An 18,812-nucleotide genomic window follows, 5' to 3' on the forward strand; every position below is an offset into this window, starting at 1 on the left:
GGCACTTGTGGTTAGCAAACACCTTTTCACTCTGTTTACAAAAGTAGCAACAGCTCTATAATGCAGTCGACTGCTCAAACTTTGCTGTTAATCAGCTCTTGATGGCACTAAAGGGCTGAGGTTAAATGGCCAAAAATTACAGAACTGGCCTGAGGATGAAGGCTGTAAGGCTTTTCACGTGCAGAATCACAGAATCACTAAGGTTGGAAAAGACCTGTAAGATCATCAAGCCCAACCACCAACCCAACCCCACCATGGCCACTAAACCATGTCCTGCAGTGCCACGTCCACACGTTCCTTGAACACCTCCAGGGAGGGTGACTCCACCACCTCCCTGGGCAGTTTATTCCAGCGTCTCACCACGAGTTACAAGGAGAGCTATGAATCTGAAAACACTAAAGCTGTCCACAGGATAAGCCCCCTTTGCAGCCCTCCCTTCAGAAGCATCGCGAGCCTCTGGCCCCAGAGCCGCCCCGAACCCTCCCAGCCCCTCCAGCGCCGGGTACAGTCCCGCGGTTTCGGAGGTTTCACACCAAAATTTTGCTCTGTGCCTTCTGCTCCTTCCCCCAGACCATGTTATTTGCTGTCTACAACGATGAACTGAATGTCCAGAGTAATCTTCTAGCATGCCTATTCTTGCTGCCTCTCGCTGAACAGTCCGCTTTTCCCCTTTACCACCTTCAAGTGAATCCATCAGGAACGGTTGGGCACAGTTTCACCGGCGCAGCAGCGTTCAGAAGAGCGATCCGTCCAAAAACCAGCTACCGAAAAGCTATCGTCTCCGTCAACTGACAATCCCGATCACCTGGCTTCTGCCTTTCCATCCTCCACGCTATACGTGGAACTTAAAGACACCGGACAGTATACACGTAAGTACCTGCAGGCATGCCCTCCGCCCCCGTCAAACTAATTTGAGGAATCCCTTCGCTCTGCCCTGTTGCTAACCTCCACATCTTCCAGCTCCTCTGCAGTAAGGGGCTAGAAATAACACAGGCCAACAGTTTTCCATCTATCAGCATCAGTAGGCAGGCCCCAGTTTGAAAACTTCTAAAGAACGGGCAAAGTGATTCTAAATATTCATTATTTCCGATTAATGTACTGCTGAACATAAATTTTTTTCAAAAATAACAGAAAAATCAGAAAGTTAAAAAAAAATGCTGCAGTCGTGCCTGGGTGGGCTGGAAGGTCTGACAGCCACGATCGCTCGGAAGCCCAACGCTCAGCCGGCTTCAGCTCAGAGCACCGCAGAGTCTGGGTCACCAACCACTGCATCAGGATGGAAAGAGAATCTCATCCCTAACTTAGGATCTTCTACGTATTTGGACACTCAGTTTGCAAGAGACTGAAAACTGTGAAATAAGGAGGAAAATCCAGGAAAATACCGACTTCAGAGCAACAAATAAAAGTTCAATACTGTTTCCCAACATCCGACACGCCAGACCTATTTCGAAAATGGAAATGCTGATCCCCGTGGCGCAAGCGTCGCTGCGCAGCGAAACCATCCAGATGGGAGGGACGGCAGCAAAACCATGACTTAGCGTAAAAAACCAAGTCACGTTATCGCAGTCTTACGAAGTCACACCAGAAAATGAAATCCTTACAAAATGAAAGCTGATCAGCTATGGCAGATATTTAAAAAAAATGGGATGACAATATTAGTGTTTATTTTTGAAAACTTGATGTTGTTGAATTTGTGAGACCAGCGTGAGATTCGGCAATTCTCAAACTCCAGTTTAAATCTGATCATCGGAATTATGAAGCGTGAGATTCGACAATTCTCAAACTCCAGTTTAAATCTGATCATTGGAATTATGAAAACCTTACAGCTATCATCTGAAATATTAAAAAAAAACCACAAGAACCCCCCCCCCAGCAACTTTCTGGCTCCACCACTGTTGCGAGCAAGATGAACCCCATGAAATTCTCTTGTCTCAGCAATGAAGAGTGACTAGACGTTCCTCCAACAACACAGTGACTTTGTTTAAGCCTCGGAGACCCAGGAATTAGAAAAATTTACCTGCTGTTTCTTTCACCTTCCACCCTCGAGACGAGACATGTCATGAAGCAGCACTGTTCTGGACTGATTCAGAGCGCTCCAGGACTGCTATCTTCTATTTAAAAACATCTAGTCCCAGACGCACAGCGGGCTGCGGGGCTCCAGCCTGCGAGCAGGACAACTCGCTGCCCGTTCCACTCAGGTACCGCCTTACCGATCCTAAAATACCGCGTGCGATCTGCCAGGGTTCAGGCTCTGCTTCGCAGGCAGCTCGGCCCTTAGACAAGCTCTACTTGGCCACCTCGCCGCAGGTCGGGGGCCGCGGGGTCAGACGGACACGGACTTCCCGGACGGATGCCGCTGGAGGCAGCTTGCCCGCCCTGGCTCCTCACTGCCGTCTTAGACCGGGCGTCCTGGTTGCTGCTGGAGGTGCCGCCGAACCCAGGTCATGGAAGCGGCTCATGAAAACGGACGTGTTGGGAGGGGAGGGAGAGGGAAGGGAAGAAGGAAGCCATCTCCTGCAAAAGGACCGCCAACAGGACAGAACAAACCCTTCCACTAGCACAGCAAAAGCACAGACCGCACGGCCGCGGGCACCAGCTCCAGCGTGGCAGGATCCGAACTGGCTCGGGAGCTTTCACCCCTTCAGGTTACTCAGCGTTTGTGCACGTCAAGTGCCAACTAAGAAGCTTGGCCAAACCAGAGCACCTGAAGGCTTACGTAGCAGTGCACTTGTTGCCTGCCTAAAGCAGCCAGAGCTGACGGAATGGGTTTCCCTGGGCTTCCCAAGGGACGTACGGACAATTTCAGAGATGTTCAGACCCCAGCTCGCAGGGGAAAAGGCTGACACCTCCGAACAGCCGGCTTAGAAGCACACGACCGATGGCTTCCCAGGAGGTGCAGCTACAACTGCCAGGGGCCAGGGAGAAAGAGGGAGTTGAGGAGATGAAACCCTGGTCCAAAGCCCAACGGTGAGACTGCCCAAGAAGGGGTGGAAGCAGAGGGAGCGAAACTGTGGGTTCTGGTTCCTGTTCCAGGGGTTGCTCACGTATTAATAAGCTTTTGGATAAAATGTGTAGTGCTGGGGCCAGAGGAGACTCACAGTTTGCTGGGTGTCATGGATCCCACTCCAAAACACATACTCCTTCTGTTCCAAACACAGCAACTTTTGTGAGAAACTCAGCCTTGTTAAATTCAGCTCCTGGAGCCCGGCACGAACTGCTCTGTCTCACCACAACAAAAGCAGTTTGTCGTGCTGGCCCTGGCTGCGTAGAGGACCCGGGGGTCCTGGCAGGCAGAGCCGAGCGCGCCGGCAGCGTGCCCTTGCAAGAGGGAAGGGGCCAGCCGCACCCCGCGCTGCTGAATCTACAACCTGGGCAGGACAGGAGCGCGGCCAGCGGATCACGGGAGGGGATCCCTCTACGCAGCACCCGCTAAATACTGCTTGGACGGTGTGTGGAGTCTGGGGCCCCAATACCACATAGACGCGGATAAACTGGAGCAAATTCAGCAGAGGGTCACCCGGGTGGCGATGGGGCTGCAGCTCTTGCCTGGAAAGGGGAGGCTGAGGGAAGAGGGCTTGTTCAGCCCGGGGAAGAGACCGCTTCGGGGTGTCGGGCAGCAGCAAGGACCAGCAGTGCTGCAAGGGAAGGAGAGACAAGAGCAGAGCACAGTCGTAAGGCAGGCACACGCGGGGACCTCACCTACAAGGTGACGGGATATAGAGGAGCGAGTTTGGGTTGGGATCAGAGCAACCTGGTCTGAGCACAGAGCCGATCCTGCTCCGAGCCGGAGCTGGGACTAGAGACCACCAGCAGTCCCTTCTCACCTACATTATTCCACGATCTAAGTTTTTTGTCTGGTTAGTTTTAACTAGGACCAGTTCCCCAGAGTAGTTACATGTGCAGCCCCACAACCCTGTGTCGGCACAAGGGGAGGTACAAACACTGCTCTGGGCAGGAAGGCTGACGTGCCGACTGGAAGCAAAATGAACTGGCCTCATTTTCCAGTAGATACCAGTGTTGAAAGACACACCTCTTAACACACAAAAAATAAACCTTTCTGCTATCAGCACCTGACCTACTCTTTAGCAGACGCCCTTCGTACATAGTTAAAGGGGGAGACCCACCTGCCAACCGCAGCACGGCCGCCGTACGCAGCGTTGGACTGAGAAGCATTTGTGCTCAGCCGGGCTGAAGACATCCGGGAAGTCGCTAGACCCAAGCAGCAAGAACCAAAGCGACACAATTAGCAGTATCTCTCACCACGTGCTAAGAGCTGTCAAGTTCAGCACATTGACACTTTCAAAAGAACTAATCCGGAGCTGAAGAGTGTCTAAGTGTACCCGCACTGGGGCTACCAAAGCACTGACCGTGTCCGCAGCGAACGCTGGCCCTCGTGTGACCTTCCACACAGCTCATCGCTACGCTACCTCGGGTGACTCTGCCTGCAGTTAGACGCAGGACACCGTCCTGCTACAGCTGCTGGAGAGGCGAGGCCACCCAGTGATGCCTATCCTTGCTAATACTTACATACTTTTGGCTAGAAATAAAAAAATTCAGTGTGTGAAGTCGATACCAACCGTGGAAGCAGAAGCAGGCCAGTCCAATGACGGAACTGGAGGTCCTGGATCCAAGGCACTTGCGACGGCTGGCACAGCCGGTTAGCGCGCTAGCTGGGGTCTATGCCCGTCATCATATTTAGTTTCAGGATGGGATAAGGCTGGATGCGCAGAATCTCTACATCAGTGCGCTGTATCCAAAAATCTGCCCTCCCTCCCCTTCCCCTTGATCTCCCCTGTACGCTCTCATCCCCTTGCACTGACCACGATGCTCCAGAGACTCCTCTCGCTTTCTTCTCCGAGACCTGATCTAACTTACTAATTCAGCAACAGAAACCTTACAGCGGCTTCCTGTGAGGCCAGGCGGCTCACAGAGTACCTCACGTTGGAAGGGACCCTGAACCGGTTCATAGCCCATCCGATAAACGCTGGGGACAGGACAAGGAGGGGCTGATCACTGCGCTGGCTGAGCTGCTCAAGAAACCACGCTGTTACCATCACCGCATTTCAGTGATCCAGGCTGCATGCGACAACCCCAGACCTCCGCGGCCATGTGTTCGCCTCTGCAGGAAACAGTTTACAGACCCTTCATGCCACATTTGGGCAAGAAGTCATGTAATTCCAGGAAAGAAATTCTCCTTCCCTACCACTGTACAGAAAGAGCACACGCCGGCGTTGATTCTGCGCAAGCTACGTTCAATCACGGCACTATCTCCAGCTTCAGCGCGACGGAAAGAGAATCTGCTCCAGTCCAAAAATCTAAACAAGTCACCATTTCCAGCTTGGGGGTTTGAGATTTGACTTTTTGAAGACTGACTTTTCACAAAGCTCACCTACACCACTGTTAGACACCCGTCACCACCCGGGGTCTGACTACACTCCTTTTGTGTGCGCTGAATGGCGTGGAAGAGACGTGCTTTAGCTTACAAGAAAAAAATCCAAACAAATCTGTAAGGTGCTGACAATCTTTCACACAAGGGGACTTCACGCAAGCAACCTCCAAGGTGGAATTTTACTACCAAGGGTTCAGACATCGGCAGAGCAGGAAGGAAGTTTTCTGACAGATAGCAAAAAGCACGCTCCACCAGGAAACCCCGCTGTCGCACGCACAGCACGGGCAGATCCAAGGTCAAAGCTGTTGATCAACAGCCGGCCTTTTTCTAGCAACTACAAGCAAGCCACCCACTAAACAGATCGATCAAGATCAATTTTTTGCTGTTGTTCACCATAACACTGTTTCTTCAGCTTACCGGCCCCGTTCTGCTCAAGCGTGGCGGAGCATCACCGGCTCCCGCTACGCAGCGTCTTCTTGGGAAGGCAAGAATGAGAAGTCCTGCAAGGGACGAGCTAGCAGAGCGGCAGGTAATAAAGCAGCACAGGACGAGAAGAGACCTCGTGGGCGACCAGGTTCAGCCCCAAGCTATCGCAGCACAACTGCATTCACCTATTTCTTCAAACTCCGTCTTGACACTACCTCCGTGATGCCACAAGGCGTACTAGGGCGCAGACCCAGAACCCTCCTTATTTTTTACGTACAATTTTTCATTAAGGGAAGTTCGTACCCACACGATCCCACTCATTTAGGCTTTATCTTTCGCTGGGCTAAAGGAAACGTAACTTTCAGACCGTGGTTTCATGTTGTTAAACTACATCAAAGCATCAGCTTAAGGTATTTGGGCACCACCACCGCTTGTTCCTGACTCAAACGCAGTGCTGCCAAAACCCGGCCGGTTTCTGGGGACCACGCTGTGAGCCGGATCAGGTAACCGAGCTCACGCACGCGTAAAAAGAGCATAAAAACGCAGTTTTGGTTTCGAAGCACCCTGATCAAATTTGTAAGAAGGAAACAACTATTTACGGACATAACTAACGGATTGCCAGAAGACAGCAAAAAACACGTACTTGCGTGACCTTGCATTTCATACGAGCAGGGTCATACCGCTCCTAACTGCAGCTTCTTCAGGACAAGTCTCCCGGCAAGATAAGGCTCTGCGATACCAACACCCTCCTACTTCATTCACGTCGCACAGCTACTCCTTTTCTACGCCAACACCATTAGAAGAACTACAGCAGACAAACCCCGCGAACCTCGAGGAGCCCAGCTAGCAACTTCACCTAAAACTTAACACAAGTCTTTTCAAACAACACGCTTCCCTTCTCTTTTGCTGGCTCTTCACTCGCTTGGCGGATCTTGTGTTAGTCCTTACCCGCCTGCGGGTATTACGTTTTCTGTGCAGCGGTTACCGGAGTCAGGTAGATCAGAGCTTTGAGCTGAGCAAAGGTATCTGCACTTCTATTTACAAAACATATTAAAAGAAAATAGAGCCTGTGAAAAAACACATTGCTAATGGGAAAAAAATAAGACAAAGAAGGAACTTCTGCCTATACAAAGGGATTTAAAATTAGCTATTCACCAGTCTTTAAAACCAAAAGCGAAGACCCGCTGTGCTGGAAGCGGTATCACAAGAACAGAAATCCTCTTGGGCTAGACTAGGGGGTCCTAACCCTAGAAAAAGGCAAGGAATAATCACTCCTTTGTGGGTCAAAACAGAAATTTTCATTGAGTGAGGCTGGGAAAATTCCTCAGCCTCTGTAATCAAGAATACCGGGCAGGAGGATGTACCAAACGTACGGCGGGACCTGCAGCAGGCTCTGCTTATCCAGTAATTGATATAATCACCAGGGGATCCAACAGAGCCAGATTTTTAAGTTCCACAGCAGATCAGCTACTGCAGTAATTTACTCGTCTTAATCACCACTTACAACTAACATTCCAGCGTTCTGTGCACTCAGCACCAAGTGCCCGTGCAGAGTTGACAGTGTCGTTCCTCTCTGATGAGCAAAATGCAGGAAAAACGGGGAAAACTGTTGACATCTACCAGGATGAAGTTTCCTCCAAGCTCTGCATCCCTGACCGCGTTGTTTTCATTGGCAGCCGCAGCCAACGCCACCACACAAAACATCTCACATTCCAGTTTACACAATTTATCTGAATCTCTCTCCTGCTCCCAAGGGGTCACGGATCAACGAGGCACAAGGAACTAAGGCACGACTCACTGCTGGCACAGGGAGAGCGGGCTGCTCTGCCTCTCCCCAGCTCCCATCGAACAGCTCCATCAGCAGCTTTAACCCTGACGCAGCAGAAAACGAAGAAATCCAGGTATTGGCATCTTAAGGCGGGGCCGTAAAAGGGTCTGACAAGAACCAGAGTCAGTGCAAGCACGGGGCAGGATCCTGCGACCAAAACCGAGCGATCCCGTAGCGGAAGCATGTGGTTAGATCCAGCGGCGGCTGCCGGAGCACGGCAGGGCAGAGCAGCCGCTTAGGAAGGAAAGGAAGCGCCTGGCATGGACGAGCACGGAGCAAGACAGTGCAGGACCGCTGCCTTCACCCGAAAAACATCCCTGTGCTGGAAAACGGCCCCCAGAAGTGGTCCAAGAGCTCCCGTGCCATTCGGGAAGAGGACAAGCGACGTCATCTGTATTCCAAAAGTTGGCAAAGTTATTTAAACGGGGAGAAGGTATGGTGGAGGCAGAAACCTGAACAGCCAAGGTTTCCAAGGGCGGTTTCTGAATATTCAGTTTTGCAGTGTCAGCACATTACCACCTCCAAGCCCGTTCCGCGCAGCACTTAGAGCAGTTCCAGTTTTTTTGGCTACCAGCACTCCTCAGCTCCAAGTAGAGGTTTTCCATTCTCTTGAAGCTCTTACTAAGTCTCTTGCTTTAACCTCCTACCTAACGCTGGACCTTCACCTTCTGATGCTAAATGCACCTTTTGACCGAGATTAAAAACCTCACCTCTAAAGGCACACATTCTTGAATTTAAATTCAATCGGAAATCCAACACGATTCCAGCTATCATTGCCCTGTGAAAATATGCACCTTATTTTGATCACCACACCTACAGCAGTAAGCTTTATTTTGAATTTGCGCTGCAAACACGGAATTTGAAAATAAGTAATTCAAACATAAAAGCTCTGAACAACGGTTGAATTTTATTTTATTAAAAGCCCAATGCCTTATTTAACAAACCCTCACCCTATATACTAGACTGGATCAACTCCCGCTTGCAAAACCACAAAAGTCGCTATTATCTATGCATGTGAGGGATTAAATGTAAGCTAAAACCTCACATTTCCCCCGCTCACTGCTTGGCAGCTATAGACCCTTCCTCCTTCTGATTCCTCGATTTTCAGTTAACTTTCACAGGACCACCACTCGGAACTCTTTAGAAGCATGCTGGTGTTGTAATTCTTCCGCACGTTCCTCGTTGCCAGCTATACCTTCAGATTTTCCATACAGTACTTCATCAAAGCAAGTACCTTGCCTTGAGGCAGCGCTGGCGTTGAGAACAGCAGGAAGGGAAGAGGTGTCTCCTGCACACGGAGAGTTAAGCCACCAGGAATCCTCTTCCTGAAGGACACAACTGGTGACAGACAGTTTCAGCAAAGAGTAATTTTCCTAGCGCAGGCGAGGACCTCGGCACTGACCTCACGAGAGCTGGCCTCGAATTTGGCAAGCTGTGCTGAAAGCGTGTACCTGTTTACAGGCAAAACAAGCTGCTGATGAGGTTATTTCATGCACTCTGCTCCCCTCCACTGTCCAAGAGCATTAACGGAGCCATCAGACTGAAACGCGACTGCGCGGAAACAGCACCTCACTCGTACTTTGCTGAAGATCAGCGTGCCGTGGAGGGCTTGCTGTTCCGCGTGTGGTTGCTTTCCAAGTCTGAGTCACCCTCTCAAATAGTCCAGCCACCTCTCTAGGTCTAAATCGGGGCAAGCCTCAGGGTCACTTATACGCCCGTACTGATCTGGACTGTAACATCCACGGCCTTGCTGCAGCGCCCCGTGCCTCACCACGTGGACTTTCCTGGATGGGAATCCGGGCTTCTGCTGCAGCAGAAATGGGGATGTGGGGTTTGCCAGCAGCGGGTGGTTTCATTTGGACTGCTGATACAAGGACTGACGTTCAGGCTCCACAAGCCTAAGCTCAGCATATTCTAAATTCAGGCTTAAGACTCGGACAAGAGCGACTGCCTGGGTGGGATACTGAATTTCACGGCTTCCTCCTAACTCTACCTTGTGAGGAGCTTCTTCATGTTCTTCCACACCTTCCCTCCGTGGCTGTCCCGCAGACCTTCACCGTAAGGCACAGTTTCACCCGCGGTCATGCCAATCTAGCACCCTGCGGACGCCAAGGACTGGCCCTGACCCACCTTTGCCGGCCCTAATGCTCACCCAAGCCCGTAACATGCCAGTCCACGGAAGTAAAAGCAAAACCAATTTTCTGCCAGTTTAGAATAGAATCATAGAATCATTTAGGTTGGGAAAGACCCTTAAGATTGAGTCCAACCGTTCACCTAACGCTACCAAGTCCACCACTAAACCACGTCCCTAAGCACCACATCTTTAGCTCCCTGGTGCAGCTCCCTCTGGATCCAGGTGAGACTCAGGGCTGCCAGGAGGGAAGAGGAGAGCATCAGATCACCAGCGGACAGGGCGAGGAGTCACGTAAGCCAGCCAAAGATGCGGCCAAGCGACTGCCACCAAAGCGGGCACAGCTTCCCTCGCCTGCCCTCCTGGCTCCAGCACTTCTCTGAGCTTTTCACAAGCTCAGTTCACCAAGAACAGGACAAGTGCCACCGCTAGCTCAAGGGAAGCAGGCGGGGAAGGTTCAATGTTGACCCAAGAGCTGCCCACCAAGCCAAAAGAGAGGTCTATGCGTGACAGCAGCCCGATACCGAAGCCGGAGCCTCTCTAGGAACAGAGCACATGCAGTGCTGCTTCCTCAGAGACTCGCAGGCCCTCCACCCTCCCACCAACTCAACTTAAACAGGTGGCAGCCACCGGCAAAGGTTGTCCCCTCTTCCTGCCATCCACAGGCGCACTTCCCCATTACCTCCAGCAGCCACGTGGCAGCAGGATGAGTCACTAAAACTCACCGGTTCAACAGAAAAGAAAAATATCCAGGAAAAAAGACCAACCCGTGGAGGACAAAACGCTGAATCAACTCACCAAGGCCCCACGATCACTAGCCGGGATGCAAAGACGGTGGCAGGGGCAGGTCTGCACTCTTTGGCAGCCTCCAACTCCCAGTTGAGGTGAGTACTTGCCTTGGAGAGGGAGGTAAATGTAGCAAATAACGTCACAAATAAACTAGTCTTCACTCAGTCGTATTATTGGCATGCCAAATATACTTCAACTTGGTTGTTTCAATGGAGAAATCTGGAGCAGAGCTAACGAGACCTGCTGTCCCACGTCAGACTGAGGCCCAGGGAGATGAGATGCCACCTCACGTGGCTTGGGGAAAAGTCCAAGCAAGACAACATCAACTTTCCCTAACAAACTTATACCAGCAAACAGCACTGGTGGTACTTGTGAGGGCAGAAATTACATCCAGACGTTGTGTTTGGTAAGAAAACAATCCATCCTCCTTGAACTCTCTTCAAATTCTTCCACGGTTTTGGCCTGCGCACCATCTTTGTGGGGAGCGATTACACAATCTGTGAGCGACGTTATGAGATTTCTGCCTTTTAAACTTGCTGCCCGGCAATTCAGCCGGGTGCCGTCTCATCTTTAGATGTGAGAAGCACCGACTGATTTGAAACAATGAGGAAAACGCATTTCTATCTGCATGCCCTTTGGAAAATCCAGCTCAGCAGGCCGAGAGGAGAGGCTTTGGTGTTCCCAGAACACTTTTGGCCTGTGTGATGAGCAAATCCGAGAGTCTCTGAACGGAAAGTGGCAACGTTACACCTAAGAAACCGTTGGGATTTACGGATGAGGCAGGGCAGAAAGCCGTCTGTCACAGCACCTGATGCTGAGGACATGATAAACGCCTAAAAGCCACCCTGCCTTTCAGACTTGCAGTGACTACAGCCGGGGGGAGGTCTGAATCGCTAACGTTAGCTGGAGGGATGAGAGAAGCTTCCAAGATGAGAAAGTTACGAAAAAAAAGTGTGTCAAGGAATCGCCAAATAAAATTTGAAGACCTTACCTTCAAAAGAAGTGAAACTAGAAGTTATATATTTAAAAAGATGTATTCTGCTTCTTTATCTCCCCCTTACGTTTATTTTCCTGCTTTCTACTGAGATGATTTCCCCTCAAACGCACATAAAAGATCCCTCTCCTTACTGCAAGCACTTAGAGACCCACATTCCTGAACCCCTACAGCTTATTTCTTCCACCCATTATAAAGGGAAATTGAAAGAAAGGAATTAAACTGAAAGGAAGGAATTAAACACAGTAAGCTGAGAATAATCAACTACTGATTACCTGAGTAAGCTTAAGGATAATCAACTACTTTGTTTCTGTATCATGGTCTGTATTAACAAAAAAAAGCGAGAGAACTACTTAGGGGAAGACCCAATCTTTCCTCAGGTTTTCACCGATTCCATCGACTCACAGAACATTTACTTTCACAGCAGGAACAACAAGGAGCTCGGACGCCTGACAGAGTCATTCCACACAAGCAGAACCCCGCTTCCGAAGTGAAGATCATCGGGATCTAAGACCTAACAATAAATTTTAACAGTTGTATCCATCCAGACCATGCTTCCTTAGCTCTTGCCAAGACCTAGAAGATTTGTCCACCTACCAATAGCCTAAAGGAGTTAAAAAAATTATCTATTTATCAGACTGGCAAAGTTGCTTTGGAATACAGTTGCGATCCGGGCTGAACCTCAGCGCTCCGGCTGTCCAAGCTATCACGCTGCTCTTCATGCACACTGTGACCCCAGAGCAAACACGCAGTGAATAAAGGCAGTTTATCACGCAGTGAACAAAGCAGGAGACCGCACGTTTAGCACAGGCCACGAACGCGTACCTGGACAGCTGCTGCGAAGCAACCTCACCCAGCACACTGCTTCATTAGATGCAAAACCAGTGTGCCAATCTCCCTTTCCCTCCTTTTCACTCTCACCTACCAGCAGTAGCTTGCTTGCCCCCCAGCTGGGCTCCGACAGCTTGGGGTAATCCTGTTACAAACCAAAATGGCCCCGAGGAGCAACAACCCCAAAGAGGAGTGGGCAGCAAACTGCCGAAGGGATGGAAGCGAGCAGTCGGAACTCCTCCGGCCAGCCTCGACACCAACACCTCTTTCCTTCTCCACTCAGGACACTTGCAAAAATCTTTTGGGCCAGGAGAAATGTAAAGATGGAGGCAACTTTGTTTACCTGTCAACATAAGCAAAGTTTATACACCTATTTGCAAAAGCATGCTGATTTGCATGTAGATACTAATTCCGTGGATATTACTCCACATTCCCAGCGGCACAGCTTAATTTAAACACCGCCCAAACAGCGAATCTGTCTGCACTCAAAGAGAGCCCCAAAGTTTTCACAGCATCCCCAAAACATCTCTTGCACCCACCCCCAGGAGGAAGGCGACCTGCCTGTGCCCTGCAGCTCCCAAACGCACGGGCAACGGGGCAATGCCATTCGTCCCCTGCCCCTAAACGCAACTTCTCACGGCGTTTCAGCAACGCAAAGATGAACACAAACTCATTAAACACAAGGCGCTAAATCTTTGTTTGCTCTAGTAACAGGACAAGGCGTTTGTTCAGAGGCGATGACTTGCAAAGTTAAGAGCAATGCAATATCTGCAGCAAACAGACAGCGCAGGTCTTTCATCTCATTACTGCCACATTGAGTCAGATAAGCAAACAGTTCGAGCTGGTGGAGAGCAGCTACGATCAAGGGTTATGAAAAAACATTCCCAGCATGTTTATGCTTTTATTTTGGTCCTTATCTTTCACGTTTTACTATCTCAAACAGCAGTTCCACTCGTCTTAGCTCCTCGCTCCCACCTGAAGACAAACCTCTATACGACAGTCCTTTTTCACTCTTACCAGCGTTACCGCATTTCTCTTCCCTCAACAGTTTTGGTAGCAAACGTCTGATCTGTAGTCGAAGCAAGGCGATACAGCAATACAGGAGAGAGAGTAATCTAGTATTCGCAAGAACTTATTTCTACTTAACTGTTTGGTCTGCCAGGTTAAGAACCAAAGAGCAAGAAAACTTCTTCCCTTTGATTTCAGGTAAACAGCGTAGATGTAATTGCCTCCGAAAAACAGCTTGTGGCCTTTGGCTCCGGATACTATGACCTTTTAGACAAAACTTAAACTTCCCATCTAGAAAAGACGGAAAAAGGGGACTTGCACGACTGGTGCGACCACAAATCAGGCTAAGCGCCCCAGAAACAGCACGGGCTGTCCCGCAGCGGGGATAATGACACGGCTAAAAGCCGCAGAGCATCCCCTGCCACGGGAACAGTTAGAGGAGCGTCTGGACGTGGCTTTTTTTTCCCCATCAAGTACAGAGGATGGCTTGTCTCCCCTGAGGGACTGGGGCAATGAGGTGCACGGGCGGGATAAGCACTGGGGAAAGAGGCAGCACCTCTAATTAGGAACGGGCGAGCGCGACTGCGAGGCCCGGAGAGTCACAGGAACCCGCTCCCATGTTGTGACACATCGGTAAAGAGCGAGGCCCAGGCCCGCGGCTGGGAAAGTCACTCCGGAGCCCGGGGGAGGCCGCGGACACGCCTGGGCCGAGGCCTCGGGGCCCGGCTCCCGTCAGCGGGCATCCGCCCGCTGACGGGAGCCGGGCCCCGGGGCCTCGGCCGCGTCGTCCCCTCACCGGGACTCACCGGGCTCCAGCAGATGAGCGAGTCGGTGTCGGGATCCTCCACCAGGGTCCACAGCTTGGTGAGAAAAGCGGGTACGTTACTGCCGCCGGGGCCGGCGCCCACCGCCGCCGCGCCAGGCCCCTCCATGGCGGCGGCCGCCGCCACTGCGCCCTGAGGGCCCAGCCGCAGGCCCCGGGGCAGGCCGCGGCGCGCCGGCGCCCCCCCCGGGAAACCGCCGCCAGGTGGGGTTTGCGGCGGGCCGAGGCGGACGGGCGGCGCGGGGCTTAGTGCCGCCGGCGGCCGCCGCCGCGGGGCCGGGCCGCTGCCTGCGCACTGCAACCCCCGGGGCCCAGCATGGCCGCCGCCATCTTGGGACGCCTCCGAGACAAGCCCCCCGCGCGGCGCTGCCGCGCGCATGCGCGGGGCCGCCCCCTCCCGCGCCGGGGGCACGCCCCCCTCCCCGCTGCCGTCACCGCCGGGCGCGGGGCGGTGCGATGCGCATGCGCCTCCTCACCGAGCACCCCCCCCCCCTTTCCGAGGGCATCCTTGTGCGCATGCGCAGTTCGCACGGGCTGATTCCTATGCACGCGCGCCTCCCCCGCGGACCAGCCCTCCTATGCGCATGCGCATCGCCCTGACACCGTGCGTCCCTATGCGCATGCGCCCTCTCTGCTGACACAGGAGGGGTGCGTGCCTATGCGCATGCGCCTCCCGCCCGCAAGGCGAGGCTGTGCCTGCGGCTCGTGCGCATGCGCGCCGCGCCGTGTCACCTCTCCCCTTTGACCCCTTATTCCCCCCCACACACCGGGAGCGCGGCCCATCCCCCCGCCCCTCCCCCTACCCCGGTGGTGGAGTGTGGACGCTGCTGGGGGGGAGGGACCGGGGAAGGCGGAAAGGCGGTGTCCTGGGGTGGGGGGGGCGGTGCCGTGACCTCTGACCGGCGCACGCGTGGTGCGCGGCGGGGCCGGCGCACGCGGAGCCGCGGGACGGAGCCATGGAGCAGGTCGGGGCGCGCGCCGGGGGGGGGGGCGGCGGCGGCGGCGGCGTTGCCATGGCTACGGGCGCTGCGGCCTTGTGGGCGGCGGGGCCTGCTCCCGGCCCCGGCCCCGGTGGGGCCCTGGCAGCGCGGGGGTGCCCGGGCCGGGCCGTGCGGCCCCTCCGTGAGCGGGAGCCGCCGCCCTGACGCGCCCCCCCCCCCCCGCCCCATTCCCTTCCAGCCTTGTCCTGCCGGGGAGAGCGAGGAGCTGACGGACAGCGAGGAGAGCGTCTACTCGGGGCTGGAGGACTCGGGCAGCGACAGCACCTCGGCGGGGGAGGAGGAGGAGGAGGAGGAGGAGGAGGACCCGGAGGAAGGCTCCGGCGGCGGCTCGCCCCCCCGGACACACGTAAGGGCTGAGCAGCCCCTGAAGGCGGGGCGGGGTGTGGGGGGAGATCCCCCTGGCCGCCGGGAAACGCCGTTTCAGCGGGCGGGGGGCGAGGCCCGGCACCTCCCCGGGTGCTCGCAGCCTCGGGGCGGCCCGGCGGGGGCTGGGGCAGGCACCGGCACCCCGTCCCACCCCCCCGGCTGCCGTCCTCCGGTCCGTTTGCTTCCCTGCCCCAGCCACCACTCGTGACTGGAGCAGGACGAACGCGTGTGAGGAAGCCCCCGTGCCCGGTGTCGTCGGTGGCCCCAGTGTCAGTGGCCCCCGTGCCCAGTGTCGTCGGTGGCCCCAGTGTCAGTGGCCCCCGTGCCCGGTGTCGTCGGTGGCCCCGGTGTCGGTGGCCCCCGTGCCCGGTGTCGCCGGTGGCCCCTGTGGCCCCTGTGCCCGGTGTTGTTGGTGGCCCCGGTGTCGGTGGCCCCCATGCCCGGTGTCATTGGTGGCCCCTGTGGCCCCCGTGCCTGGTGTCGCCAGTGGCCCCCGTGCCTGGTGTCGTTGGTGGCCCCTGTGGCCCCCATACCCGGTGTCGTTGGTGGCCCCTGTGGCCCCTGTGCCTGGTGTTGTCGGTGGCCCCTGTGTCAGTGGCCCCCGTGCCCGGTGTCATCGGTGGCCCCCGTGCCCGGTGTCGTCGGTGGCCCCCGTGCCCGGTGTCGTCGGTGGTCCCGGTGTTGGTGGCCCCCGTGCCCGGTGTCGGCGGTGGTCCCGGTGTTGGTGGCCCCTGTGGCCCCCATGACCGGTGGTGTTGGTGGCCCCCGTGCCCAGTGTCGTCAGTGGCCCCTGTGGCCCCTGTGCCCGGTGTCATTGGTGGCCCCGGTGTCAGTACCCCCCACTTGTAGGATGTGGAGGAAAAGCAAAATGGAACCTGTGTGCAGAAACGGTAGCGAAACATCTGTAAAGAGGAACCTCGTTTCGACCTAGGAAGTATCGAGGTTCTTACTTTTCGCTGTTTTTCTTTAGTTAGACGAGCAGGGGCTGGGGCTGTGTGGTACAGCTGGGTTGGCGTCAGGAATCTGAGCCGCGCGTGGAGGAGAGAGGCCCCGGAGATGCTGGGGAAGCTTCGTGCGGGCGGAGCGCCTGTGCCGCCGTCTCCTGGGAGTCAGGGATGTCTGCCCAGGCAGGATCAGCGAGGGGGAAACCGTACGTATACAGAGCGAGGCGATGCTTCTGCTTTTGTGACGAGACGCTGAGTAGAGAGCTGTAGTGCTGCGTGCTCGTTAACAGGAAGACGGCCTCTGTGCCAGTTTGCTCCTCTAGAGTTAGTGATGCTTCTCTCATAGTAAAAACAAAATTACAAAGACATAGTCTGACTTCTGTTTCGGAAGGCGCAGGCACAAAGATTGATGGAAAAATTCACGCTCAGGTTTGTGTTGAGATATTAGCGTGCAGGTCCCTGGTGCTTCGGGCACGGCAGCCTCCTTCGCCCTGGGGCACGCCCCAAGCTTGTTAACAAAAAGTGCCTTGTTGTTATCCGGGCTGTGTGGATCTGTCTATTTATTTATTTGTTTGGACAATGGGCAGACCTTTACCAAGGTCTGGAGTAGAAATTTAGTAGAAAGTTCCTCTAGTAACCTGCGTAGGAGTTCCGTAGGAGTGCCTCGGGCTGCTATGGAGCGCTGCGGCCGTCCTGCTTGGGTTGTCTCCATCGACAGCCGCTTGTTCCCACCCTGACGCCGCCTTCGTCCCCGTGCTTCGACAGGTGCTGACGAATCCGCGGCGTGGGCCAGGCCCGGCGGCTCATCCAGCCCAGAAATCGCGCTGCGGAAGCGAGGCCTTTTTTTGTTTTTGTTTTGCTTGTCAGAACAATTGGTCCCCTAAACCGCGCCGGCGTTTTGGCTGGTCGTGGGGGTTCTTTGCCTTGGCCTTGGCTCTCGGCTCTGTTTTGCCACGTGGCTGTGTAAGCAGTGGGATGCTTGCTTAAGCCGGGACTGACTGCTGGTGCATTGTGCATCCGTCTGTCTGTCTGAGAGCTGGGGCTGGTTCTGCGCCCACCCCACCCGATTCTTCAGCCTTTTATTCGGTATCCAAGCGTGTGCGATGCTGTCGGTCTGTCAGAAAGTATCTGCAGATACTGGGATCCGTCGCTGTGTCTCGTTGCAACCCAGGTCAAGCTGGACACGGTGCTCCGCTCTGGAATGTCACACGCTTCGTGCTACCCGCACCTAAAAAAGAGCTACAGTGGTAACAACAGCGCAAGACGAGGAGGTCGGGGGGTTGATCCTGAGCCCTGTTTGCATTGCTGTGCAGTATGTCCCTTGTTTGGCTGCGCTGCTGCTTTGGGCAGGCGTGGCCTGTCGGTTTTGTAGCGAGGTCTCGGTGAAGTCAGATTCCCAGTTTCCTTTCTGGCTTGGCCTTCTGCCTTTGGGGCCTTCGCTGTGCGAAGGCAACGGCGTCTTAGCAGAAGGACAGGAGCTGGTGCCGTTCCTGCCACGCGGGAGCCCTGTGTGCCGCTGGGCTGCGTGTGAAGAGAGTTACTCGACACAAACTGTGGCTGTCCTGAGCAGGGAACGTTGGAGACGGAGCAGAGACTTGACAGGATTTCCTCTTGTGAGGGAAGGGTACCTGGAGGGGTTTCACAGAGGGAAAAGACATCAAACGTGCCGGGCTTGGGCAGGAATACGTTTACCTGTTGTTTCTGTTTGGAAAAAAAAGAACTCCTTGCAAAAGCATCGCTTTCCCAGTGCAGAGTTTAACAGAAGTTTGGTCTGTTGAGACCCTTTTCTTCTCTGGGGTCCTGCAAGGAAGTGATTCCACCCTCTGTACCTCTGTCCCTTTTGATTTGCAGCACCCCTAAACGCTTTCTGAAGGAGCGTGAGCCCTGCGCCGTGAACTACAGCCCCCCAGCTGGGTTTTCTTCTCTTCCTTCTTTACAGAGCCTTTGCGTATCGCCATGAGTAAATGGGTTGAAAACTGCTACATGATAGTGTTAGAAGCTTCAGCGGTTCAGACAGCTTTTCAGAGTGACCCGACGATTTCGGGAGCTGTGTGCAGTTTAGAATTTCCCATTGCATCGAAACCGCTCGGGAACCTGGGGAGAGCAGAGGTAAATTACGAAGTAGGAATGTCCCAGGAGCATCTCGAGTCTTTCCTGGGCCATTGCTCCACACAGCATCCCGCTTTTGCTCTTAGCTTCGGATCGGTGCTCGCTGCTTCGTGGGTGGGAAGCTTTGGAGAAGAAAATGGAGCTACGTGCAGGGTCTGAGGGGGGGATGCTCA

General features: G+C 54.2%; 2 protein-coding genes across 2 annotated transcripts in view; one reads left to right on the top strand and one right to left on the bottom strand.

Annotated features, from left to right (window-relative positions):
- The window catches only part of HSF1 (heat shock transcription factor 1), a 71,763-nt gene extending 57,435 nt beyond the window's left edge, over positions 1-14,328 (bottom strand). Inside the window, exon 1 of the mRNA XM_059815471.1 lies at positions 14,203-14,328. Within this exon, the coding sequence (XP_059671454.1) occupies positions 14,203-14,328 (126 nt within the window). The remainder of the gene's footprint in view (positions 1-14,202) is intronic.
- An 847-nt stretch (positions 14,329-15,175) lies between these two features.
- BOP1 (BOP1 ribosomal biogenesis factor) overlaps positions 15,176-18,812 on the top strand; it is a 72,320-nt gene continuing 68,683 nt past the window's right edge. Inside the window, exons 1-2 of the mRNA XM_059836243.1 lie at positions 15,176-15,184; positions 15,399-15,566. Coding sequence (XP_059692226.1) covers positions 15,176-15,184; positions 15,399-15,566 — 177 coding nt within the window. The remainder of the gene's footprint in view (positions 15,185-15,398; positions 15,567-18,812) is intronic.

This window comes from Gavia stellata, chromosome 3, assembly GCF_030936135.1.
Source record: "Gavia stellata isolate bGavSte3 chromosome 3, bGavSte3.hap2, whole genome shotgun sequence".
Lineage (NCBI taxonomy): Eukaryota > Metazoa > Chordata > Aves > Gaviiformes > Gaviidae > Gavia > Gavia stellata.